This window comes from Neolamprologus brichardi, chromosome 18, assembly GCF_056152115.1.
Source record: "Neolamprologus brichardi isolate AB-2024 chromosome 18, ASM5615211v1, whole genome shotgun sequence".
Classification (NCBI taxonomy): domain Eukaryota; kingdom Metazoa; phylum Chordata; class Actinopteri; order Cichliformes; family Cichlidae; genus Neolamprologus; species Neolamprologus brichardi.
The window spans coordinates 20,476,865-20,488,681 of record NC_142121.1 but is presented as its reverse complement, the minus strand read 5'-3'; the positions used below and the strand labels follow the sequence as shown (position 1 = coordinate 20,488,681).

Genomic DNA, 11,817 nt, shown 5'->3' with positions numbered 1-11,817 from the left:
TAAATTAGCTGTTGCATAGGAGAAGCTAGCTAGACAGCATTGTTTATAAGGATGACTCTGATTGTAATGCTAAAGTTGTTCTGGGATCCCTGTTTAAATGCAACTCACTATATTACCTTTGATCTTACACAGATTGAGAGTGAAGTTTTACTCTTCAGTTGATTGATGGTGGCTTGAAATATCTGTTAATAAACTACATAAATAAAAAAACATTGCATAAGATATCATGAAAGACCCAAGATTTACCTTCTGAAGGAGGTTGATTTGGACCACTGGAGATCCTTATAATATGTGTAATTTGAACTCGGTCTATGTTAATGTAATAAAGTGACTATTCTAAAAAATAAATAAATAAAAAAAATGACGGTTTGAATATTCGTAATACACCTTTGAACTACTGAGGAAATAAAATGTGCATTTATGAAACCTTAAAAAGTTGTGGCCTAATTTAAACTTACTTATATATTAAAGGTTTTAAACGGTAGGTTATAATTTCTTACAATTATATATTTCATTATGTCATGAATATGTATTTACTTGTACAGCAGCCATATGAAAGGTGATTATGTGGGTGTGGGGTGGCAGGAAGTTAAAGTCTGTGTATGAGTAGTGAGGGTGAGAACAAACAAATGGAAGGGGGCAGAGGGAGGAGGCCAAAGCGAGGGGAGGTAGGTTGAAAGGGGAGGGAAGAAGGCAGACACCCACGGCGGAGCGGTAGGAGGACTATCCCATGCCAGGACTTGTGGCGGCTGCAGCGGTAGCCTGGACTAGAGGAAGTGTTTTGGAGGCATAGGAGAAATAGCAGCAGCAGCTATTCCCTTTTTTTTTTCCAGGATACGAGCAAGATTTTATTTTATTACCAGCAGTGACAGAAAGGAGCGAAAGGAGCCCCTGGGTCCAAGCAAACTCCGAATAGCCAGAGAGCGCATTCCAGCAGAGGAAAATGAGCCTCCCAGCCCGCAGTAAGCCTGTTTGACGGCTGAGGGCTCTTTGAGACTCCGGACTTTATCATATTCCTTTTCTTTCTACAGCTTAAACTTACTTAAAAAAAAGGAGGAAAAGAAGAAAAAAAACCAAGTCGTCGCTTTCACTTTAAAAAGGTAAGGCATGTTGCCCGAAACAGTTCGCCAGAAGAAGACAAGAGTTGTAACTGGGGCTGGTCAGCGCTTTAAAAAGCGGGATGAGACTTCCACTCTGTGGAGAACTTTTCAACAGTCACACTGCAGTGAGGTCGTCCACAGAGTAAAATAGGGCAATGCTTTGTATTTACTTTGGCTAGAGACAGGGTGTGCGTGCGTGTGTGCGCGCTCTGGTGTAAAAATTCTGAAAACAGGCAAGCGAGTCATTCATTCTGATCATATTGTTTTAATGTCTTTACTTTTACATCATGTTTTTAAATAGAACTATTTAAATGCCTTTTACTGAAACTTCCTAAAGTCAGGCTTAGTAGTCTTTTTAGCTTTTAAACGTTTACCCCAGTGGATTGTATTCTGCAATAGCTATAATTTGGGGTTCCTTGCTGTTGTGGGCTATGGTCTACTGAAGACCTTTTATAATGTGAAACATATGGGACTATGGAGGACTTGCGTCCAGTAGTCCAGAAAGCTTCAACAGAGATAGGGCCTACCTTTCTGTTTGGGGTGTTGTACTCGTGAACAAGTATTCGAGAGACATGACTGATTAAGAAAGTTTGTCTTTTTTCTTTCTGTCTGTCTTTTGAGCTAGAGCTGCTGCATGGTATGTGCAGCCTTAAGGCTATGATTCTCAGGCAGCCTTTGTTGATGACATGCACTAGTGTCCTTACATGATAGCAGGTACAGAGTCTACGTCTTCCTGCGTTTACACCCTCTTGCAACTAGTTTGTGAGTTGTTGTGAGCATTTTACAGGCTGAACTCTTCCAAGATTTGGTTTAATTTAGAGTTGCATGACTAATATCTAACCCTCCAGGCGAAAAGAAATGAGTCAGAAACACAAAGAGTTATTATTATTATTTTGCATGACTGGTAATAGGAGGCACTTAGAAAGGGCTGGCAGAGCAACACATGAATGGGGATCCTGATAGTGTCGTTTGGACAGGTGGGTTGGCAGAAGGTTGGGACTGTGTACTGTAAGCAGAACACTGTGATCCCAGCAGGAGACAGAGCAGTGGGGCATTTCATTTTGTCACAGCACCACTCTCTGTACATGTGCAAGTCATTAAACAGAGAGGAGACCTGGAGTATGAAAGCAATAAAGTGGCAAAAATTGTTTTAAAGAGAAAGAGAGGGTGGCGGGGATAGAAAAAGGGAGAGTGCTAACGTAATCCATTCTGGAGCACATTCCACGCTGACCCTGGGATTGAAAATGGTAATTAGGGACTGCTTTAGGAGCCTTCTGGGTGCACAGATTTGCTCAGAGCCAGGGTTGTCATTTTTATTTCCTTCAAAATGCCTCGTGAAAATGTGAGACAAATACATGCTAGAGTTCCAGAGTTACAAAATAAACGTACTAAAAATACTCTGCATCCACGTCTGTGGCTTTTTTCAATAGTTCTCAGGGCTTGTTTATTTCAGTCCTTCAGCAGTGAATGGGTGTCAAAGCCACAGCATAAACATACTGAGCCCCTGACAGGAAAAGGCCAGAACAAACTGTGGCCTTGTCCTTCTCTGGGCTCTTAAAGCCTGTCATGTCTCTGTGAGCATGTTATTCCACAGCATGGTGCCACACTCACGCCAAGTATGAATACATGGCGGTTTTCGAATGGTGAAGCTGATGGTATCAGAGTTATTAGATACCATCATTAGATGTAATCGCTAAATGTTATCAGGGGACTCCAGCCACACGACAGAGGGAGAAAAAAACAAATGGGTTCTGCTTGCTGGAGAGGGCAAAGAAAGAATTAAAGCTAAATGCAGTGTAGGAAAACATTTTTGTCCGGCAGCAGCCTGCAGGCAGCCAGACTTCCTGAAGCATTTTATGGCACTTTAGGTGTTACTCAGGTTTGCAGACAACAGCTTCGAAGGCTGTTAATCTTTCCAAATTCTCCCAAAGAGACAGCAGTGTTATGCATGTGTACCTGCTTTTTCCATAGGTGTTTAATAGAGGACTTCTGCGTGCTGGGAAGTTTTGAGGTTTATCACCTCAACTTTGGCTGAGGCTGCGCTCACTCTGTACCAGATAAAGCAAGCTTGATGATTTTTATTTTTTCATTTCAGTCCCATCATTTCAGTTTAATTGACCTGTGAAAATATTCGAGCGGTCTCAAAAATGGAGGCTGTTGCCGCAGCATGTCAATCACAGGACTGAAGTTTGAGCCAACAGAACCAATTTCGGAGTGTGAATGGGGGAAGGGATGCCCTGATTGCTTTCATATGTGCGCTGTTTTTTTTTGTTTTGCTCCGTCTCATCTTGTTTCTTAGTGATTTGCAAGCTATCCGCTTGATTATGCATTGGGGAATTTAGTTAGGTAATACCGATTTGTTTTGGATTCTAATAATGGCTTGTAATGCAAATGTGTCATATTTTCAATAGGATTTTACGAGCAAGAAAATAATGCATTGATTAGTTCAGAAAATTGCATATCCTGCACATATTTTAAAGCTTAGGGTTTATTTGTCATTGTAGCAGTGATGTTTTCAGAAAAAAAATAATATGCAGCATTCACCCTAAACTTGAAAATTACATTTTTCTTTCTTTAATCTCAACAAGCCTATTTCTTCTGCTAGTTTGTGCACATATTACATTACATATTAAATTCACTAATGGAAAATCCAGTTAGGGATGCTGTAGACAGCTTAATCACAATGTTGCACATAAATCAGTTTAGTTGCCGAGGCTCTGCAGAGTCTTATTATTTGTGAGTGACAAGTATGTAAAATTTTTGCCAACTCTTGTTACCACAATAGACTTAAAAATAAACAGCCATGAGGTCATTGCTCACATGATCAGGCTGTGATTTAACCCACAGGGCTTGCCCATGTCTGGATACAAAGACGGTCCTCATTTGTTTTTTATGCCCTATTCCACGATGCCGCTTCTTTTATCTCATGGTTCACCTGCTCGTGCAGAGTGGAAGATTCCATCTGGTGGCCAGGTGACGGGTGTGGCCCATTAAAGAGGCCTTCATCCCAGCACGCTTCACCGTACTCTCCTCAACATTTCATTACTCATAAAGGAATGTTTGATTAATTCATTTTCAGCAAGGTTCCAGGTAAGAAAGGCATTTGGAATGAGTCCTAAGTGATGGTCATGCGTGTGTGAACGTGGCTGACAGCAGCAATGCAGCCTAGTCAAGCACCTACCTGCAAGGGTTGGAGCTTGGGGAGCCAGACACACCCTAATCCCCCAACATCCTGACCTTAGTAAACCTGTTGCAGCTTGTTCACCGTAAAACCTGGCAACCTCGAATCTCTCTCCGTCTCCCGCACTCCTCTACCAGCCTTGCTCTCACAGTGCCATGGGTGGGCTCTGGATTTGAGTTCCTTGGTACTGCTTATTCTGTCTTTGTGAGCTAATGCTGTGCCTCAAACCAGGAACAAAAGCAGTCAGTGCAAATTAAAGACCAATTATCTTTAGTGCGTGCTGGGGCAAGCTGCTCTCGGTGGACTGAGTGAAGGGTGGGAGAAGTGAGAGGAAAATGCTGATTACTGCAGTGCCACTGCACATGAATGTTTCATATGAAAAATCAAATACTACTTTATTTCATTTTTAGATACTGGCTACATTTACACATCTTTAAAGATGGGTTCTGCCCATTTGAACTGGGTGGAAACCTTTCCTTTTTCACTCTGTTTAGTCTTATTCAATTTGGTGGTATAATTAAAAATTTATTAGTTTTTTGTTGGAAAATGTACAGATTTTTTCTTTTTTTTACTTTTGAACAAAGCCAGACTAAAGCTTCATTTTTTTTTTTACTTTATGAACTTAAAAGTTATGTCTCTAAAGAAGAAGGGAACACATTAGAGTTATGTTTTAAGATACAATTATTCTGCTTCTTGCAGAAAATTGAGCCAGTATCATTCTTTGGTTAAGTTGATACCTTTTCCACACAGTTAGCACAGTACTTTGACACTTTCAAAATATTACGGGGCCTTCTTCCCATTGCCATGCCCTTGACGCAGAGCCTAACTCCTGGCCTTTCTGTTCATTAATTTCCCATTAGTCAACAGTTTTTCCTTAAAGTCACTAGGGAAATAAACTAACCCGGTCATTAGCTTCAACGACCTGAGGACCTGAGCGCCTCCTCCACCAACACACACACTCACAAAAACACAGCACAGTCCGTACCAGTGATGACCTCTTCACATGGCCTCTTTCATTCCGCTCTGAGGGTTCATTTAAGCCATGGCTACACTGTCCCTGATTTATGGCTCCCTCACTGTGCCCGTTCAAAGTGATGGGCTGTAGCCTGCAGTCGTCTCAGAGTTAATTAATGGACGCATTCTCGACAGGGTCGTTTAATCACAACAAACAACCGGGTTCAGTCAAGAAGAGCGATGATGATATCTTTGGCAGTTTTAGCAATGTGCTTCTGTTTTTGTGAGTGTGCTTGTGAAAAATTTAATATTTGAGAAAAAAAAAAAGATTCAGATTCTGTTGAACAGTAGTCTCCTACAAATGCAAGACAGGAGTATAAATCATTTCTTAACCTGGGATTTGGTTTCATTTACAGACAGTTTTCTGTTTATAAAATTTAACATAACACAGTTTTCGAAAAAGAAAAAAAATCTATATCTCAAATCTTAGTTAATTAACTCTTCCATCGATAGGAAATTAAATTGAAAGACAGATCAGTACTGGCTTTAATTTGGAATGTAAGAGCACATGAAGAACGAAAGAAACAAAGCTTAAGAATTGAAGACTTTAATTAATCAAAAACGTGATTTTTGGAACGATTTTACTCCCTTTTAATTTGAAATTTTTTTGTCACAAGCAGGAGACAGAATTCCATAACCAAGCTAGATTTAGGTTTTCCACACTAACTTATGACTATGAGGTCAATTGGCAACAACTTGCTACTCTCTCGCTGCCGAGCTGTACAAAGTGACAAAGAGGCCGTACTAAGATACCGATATAAGAGAGCAAGAGAAGAGTCTGTGGGATGTGTTGAGTAGCAGTGGGAGACTGGCTCTTCCTAGACCACCATAGCAGGAAGTTCATGGCCATGAGGTCACAGGGACACGCCGTCACTCAGGGATTTACAGAAACTGGTTTCAACCGGAGTTCTTTGAAAGTTTTCTTTGTCTTTGTCATTGTTGCTGTGGATCACTGACTGCGGCTCCTAGATTGCTCATGTCCAGTCTTCTCCTGTGTGTCTTTTTGCAGTCCAGAGAAGTTAATTATCTGTCGTGCTCAAAAGGTTAAAAAGATTGTGATATGTTGTATTGTCTAAGAGAGTATAGTATCTGTGGCACACACTGCTGACCGTTGCTGTGTAAACACAGTATGCTGTGTCATACAATCTGGCATTGAAGTCACTCCCTAAAGTTATCTATGAGAACATGTACACAATGACACAAGCTGAGGACTTTGAGCGTCAAATATTGACTTGAGTCACCTGCAGTGCTGTGAGACTGAAGGGCTTTTTCCTCTTGTGTCTCTGCTTGGATATTTTTTAACAGGAAAGCCAAAGATTCATAATGGAGGAGGGATACGAACTCGACCTTACGTATATCACAGAACGTATCATAGCTGTGTCCTTCCCCCGGGGGTGCTCCGAGGAGATCTACTCACACAACCTGAAGGATGTCACGCGTATGCTCAAGTCCAAGCATGCAGACAATTACCTGGTCAGTGCCGGTCCATTTGCTGCTTTCCCCTGGAAAAGTGCTGTAACTGTGTTGAAAGTGTTGAAAGGTGGTGGGCTTTGATGTAATGTTGACTTGATCCCAGAGTGATTTCATGCATTTGTAAGAACTCTTGTTAAGGAAGAATGCTGAAATCTTAGAGACAACATTTTAAGACTTGTGCTTTGTTGTGTTATGTTTTCTTTAGATCATCAACCTGTCAGAGAAAAGACAAGATCTCTCTAGAATGAACCCAAAGGTAAGGCATCTGGCATTTACTTCAAATAGCGCAACTGTACACCTCTGTCAGTCTACTTGATTAACTCAGGCTAGTGAGCTAATGTGAGCAAGATATTATTGATTTGTAAAGCATAGAGTCTTGTGGTTGTGAGAGATAGTGAGTGTGTGTGTGTCTAATGGTGTTGCTTTTAGACCCTGGATACAGGTTGGCCTGACCTGCATGCTCCACCTTTGGATAAGATCTGCACCATTTGTAAGGCCATGGAGAGCTGGCTTAATGCTGATCCGCTACATGTGGTTGTTATACACTGCAGGGTGAGCACCTACAGAACCTTTATACAAATATAATATTGTAAAACATAGAACAGTTTAAGACTAAGTGTGATTCGATCAGATTTGGTTAACGTCTACTGAACAGTCCACCAGCTGTCATGAGAATGTGGTTTTACATGTTTGCTGAATCTGGGTAAGTGCAAACCAGTGAAACGAGAAAGGAAAAACACAAAATAAGCAGAAAACAGTTATGTGAAATAAACAATGTGGTTCTGCAGTGTGGTGCAAAAGTCTCAAGGCACCTGTTCATTTTAATGTTTTGCTAGGAAAATGGAAAACAGTGATTTATTGGAATATGTGCAAAAATGCTTGGAAATACAATATATAGACAAACAAATAAACAAAAAACAGAGTTTGTGCAGTTCTTCCAAACTTGAATGTCAGCAAGTTGCTACGGCCACCTTTATTCTTTGACACAGCCAGAATTCAATTGGGGAAAATTTCTTCTAATTTCTATTACTCGTCCTCTGGAATAGTTCTACAGGCATCTTGAAGGACAAAGGTCAAAGTTCATTTTTGGATGTTCTCGATCAAGATGATCCCAAACTGTTTCAGTAATATTGAGGTCGGGGTTCTGGGGAAGTGACTCCATGACTGATAGTGCTCCATGTTGTATTTTTCTATCCAGGTATGGTTTTACTGCATTTACAGTGCAGTAAAGCATAATCAGATGCTTTCCAGGTGGTATTAGATAATTGATCAAAATCTGATGAATCAAAATCTGATGGTATTTTTCTGCAGTCATAATTTCATCAATTTTGATAAGATCCCCAATACTATTGGCTGAAATAGAGCCTCATACCCCGAAAATACCTCCGCCGTGCCTCATAGATTGCTGTAAACACTCACTCTACAGCAGTTTGGCCACCTCCGTACAACAGATGAAACTAAAAATCTCAAATTTGCCCCTCAATTTCTGTTAGGTTGTTGTGCAATTTGGCATACCTCAGCCTTTTTTCTCTGTTTGCCTTAATTAAGAAAGGCTTCTTGACTGCCACCTTTCATCCACAGAGACCATTTCTGATGAGGATTTGACAAACAATTGATGTTTCTTATATGTGTAAACACTATTAATGTATATATAACTGTGTTATCCCTGGCAGTTTGCTAATAATAAAGTATCTAAAGATAAAGATCTTTGCTAAGTTGTCTTATATGTGTAGACACTACACTGGTTCACCCCTTAAGTTGGTACATTTTCACACTTGAATGATTCTTAGGTCAGTGTTAAATGGGTTGGCAAACAAACAAAAAACATTGATCTGAAAATAGCTAAGTAGACGGACTGGATGACTGGACTGAAAATGAATAAGCAGCAAATAGCCAAAGGAAAGCTTTGAAAGACCTCCAGAAAGCCTGGAGAAATGTTGCTCAAGACTACCTTAAAACATTTTATCTTAAAAACAACATTTAATCTTTACAAAAAAAAAAAGAGTCTGGCTCAGTGGAAGCAAAATATAAAAGAAATGAGAGGTGACTCATGACTTTTGGACAATACTGTTCGTTTGGCTGGAACTTGTGTTTATGAAGACTGTGGGGGGCCTTTTGGCTTTGGTTTCATTTTTAGTAAGACTGCTGCTGCTGCGTGTGTAGTGAATCATCTCCTGTTTTTTTTGTTTTGTGTGGGTTTTTTTTAGGGTGGCAAGGGTCGAATTGGCGTCGTCATCTCATCATTTGTGCATTTCACTGACGTGTCAGCCAGGTAACCAACACACTTCTCATGTTTTGTTACTATAAATGATGTTTTTTTCTTTTTGCTCTGAAGTCATGGTTCGTCATGCTATGTGCGACCGCTCACTTCTGGTAGTGAAGCAGTATGAACAACAAACCACAACAGTTCACGAAGACTCGATATGTTGTGTTTTTGTAGACGATAAGCAATGTCAAACCAACCACCAGGGGTTTATTCACCTCCTATAATTTCGGGTTAATGTGAATCAGAAAGTGAGTCAAAAGAAAAGTCACTTCTCTCCGATTCAAAGAAAAGCCACACAATTTAAGCAATGAATCACCCCGTATTGAATTGCGTGAATCAACTTAGAAACATGTTAGTTACTTAAATGCCTTCTAGCCACAGTGTCAGTTTCAATGTATCATGAAGAAAACGGATTATAATTTTCTGACCAAGCAAGCAAATTCGGAAGTGCCGAAGGTTTAAGTAAGAGCTGTTATTGACATGATCTGCTGATATGGCATTGCATAGATTCTTTCTGCACACAGCAGACATTGTGGCATGGCCATATATTGGCTCTTAATTCAGACAGTTTGTGCATTTCTTAGCACTTTTCTTTCCCACTTCCCACTGAGGAATACCATTGCAGTAAGGTGAATGTGAAAGACAGGGGGCAAAAGAAAGGTAGAGAAAGAGATAGGAAAACACAATGGGACAGATTTACAAAGGAATAGATTCCGGGGTGGGGGGGAGGAGATGAGCGAGATGGCCGATGACAGTAACAGAGCTTTGGTGAAAGGGCTCCAGAGCCTGTTGGTTTTAGGTCTGTCTGAATAGCCAAGCTGCGCACACACTCTGGCCTCTCTGTGTCCTCCTCTCCCCCTTTGTGTTTACTTAAAGCTGGCATTCCCTTCCTCTCTGTTGGAATCCTCTGTTTCTCTGGTTACTTTCCCTCTTGTCTATGCATGTATGCATGCATGTGTGTGTGTCTCTGTGTATGTATGCATTTCCTTAATTGGATGTTACAGTCCACACTATTCAATTATAGAGGAGAGTATAATCTTTCTCTTGAGTCATAATTACCTAAAGCGTTTTACGTGTCTCTCTCTTTCTGTCAAAGTGCTGACCAGGCGTTGGACCGCTTCGCCATGAGGAAATACTACGATGATAAGGTCTCAGCTCTGATGACACCTTCACAGAAGCGGTAAGACCCAAAACATAAGCACGCCCTTCTGTTTGGTAATAGAGCTCTAGCAGTGTGTTTGGCTCCTCATTGACCCACGTCTCCATCCAAACAATCAGATCCCAGACCCAGCTGATACCATACAATTCATTCAGTCCCCATGCTGCTTGTTTACTTTTTGAGCTGACAGCTAGTCATTGTTTATCATTTTAATAGGATCCCATGGTAACCTGATGTAATCTTAAACCTACATATCTCGCTCGCACTCATGGCTCTTGGGCAAAACTGGTTTATCATTTCTGTCTAGTCTCTGTGCTTATCAGTGATAAACAGTAATGGTGACAGTTACTGTTTTCTAGAGATGCTAGACAGCAGATTCTGATTTATTTCAACAGAGTCGTGTTGGCCGTTTTATTTTTTTTCCCACATATTTAGCATAAGCAAAGCTGATGTGCCATTCTCACCTTGCAAAAAAAAGCAAATAAGCCTGTTTTTCCAAAATGCTGAAGTGCTGTCAGGTTTGGAAAAAATATCTTAGCGATATCACTTTACCTGTGAAAAATACATATTTTTTTACAGAAAGGTCTGTAATAGAATCAGGGGTATTTACTAGGCAAGGTCAATGTAATGAAAAGATATTATCAAGTTGCATTATGGGTGTTGAATGAGCCAACATTTGGAGACTGACAGTAGTGGCTAAACGACAGGATATCTTGGCTTCAATGAACAATGACATTGTTCTTTTTATATCTCACTTTTCAGTCCCCCTTCACATTGAATATGTAATACTAAATCACTGAAGCAATACAAAGTCTTGTGTAATGTTGATATCCACCTCCGCTTTCCTCTCAGGTATGTTTGGATCCTCAACAGCCTGCTAAGCGGATCCATGAAGATCAACGCCTCCCCCTTGTTCATGCACTGCGTCATCCTTCATGGGATTCCAGATTTCAACTCCGCAAGAGGTTAAATGCATATTGTTTATCACTGTATATAGTTTCAAAGAAAATACCATCACTTCTAGCATGGCACAAAGAAAGGAATTCGGAGACAGCCACATCAGAGTTCGAGGGGTAAACAAAAGTGGAGTCTGATTGGAACCGTGTCTCTCTTTTTCCAACTCTCACAAGCATGCTCAAACAGATAGAGGTTGTTTACATAAACAGAACTGAAGAAATGAACTTCCCAGTTCCAAGTGAAACCATGGGAACACACACATGCGCATTTTCGTGTGTACACGTAAATGCTGTTTTCACTAATTTTGCTGAAACAACAAAAAGGTTTTCATCACATCGTGGAGCTCAAATCCCTTTCTCACAGCAGCAGCTTATCACACTTCAGCTGTGAGCAAAACAAGCCAGGAAGCGTCTCCTGAATATTTTAGCTAACTGGTTTCTCGAGGTCTTGATAAGAAGGAACCTGTGACTAACATTTTGAAAACACTTTGTCCTTTTTTTATATATAGTGTGCTGTCCTTACATCAAGGTCTACCAGGGAATGCAAGCAGTGTATTCATCTGGAGTCTAGTAAGTAGCTTACACATGTGGTACAGTAATTTGAACATTATAGTTTACTTCAAAGTATGTTGGAAGGCTTTAAAGCAGTTTTCTGTTTTAGTTAGTTT

At 40.5% G+C, this 11,817-nt stretch overlaps 1 protein-coding gene across 1 annotated transcript in view; it reads left to right on the top strand.

The window, feature by feature from the left end:
* The first annotated feature begins 733 nt into the window (after nucleotides 1-733).
* Nucleotides 734-11,817, top strand: part of LOC102785570 (tensin-3) — a 31,717-nt gene continuing 20,633 nt past the window's right edge. Inside the window, exons 1-8 of the mRNA XM_087831282.1 lie at nucleotides 734-1,100; nucleotides 6,601-6,768; nucleotides 6,974-7,024; nucleotides 7,198-7,320; nucleotides 8,976-9,040; nucleotides 10,131-10,214; nucleotides 11,046-11,158; nucleotides 11,659-11,719. Of these exons, the coding sequence (XP_087687408.1) occupies nucleotides 6,619-6,768; nucleotides 6,974-7,024; nucleotides 7,198-7,320; nucleotides 8,976-9,040; nucleotides 10,131-10,214; nucleotides 11,046-11,158; nucleotides 11,659-11,719 (647 nt within the window). The 5' untranslated portion in view covers nucleotides 734-1,100; nucleotides 6,601-6,618. The remainder of the gene's footprint in view (nucleotides 1,101-6,600; nucleotides 6,769-6,973; nucleotides 7,025-7,197; nucleotides 7,321-8,975; nucleotides 9,041-10,130; nucleotides 10,215-11,045; nucleotides 11,159-11,658; nucleotides 11,720-11,817) is intronic.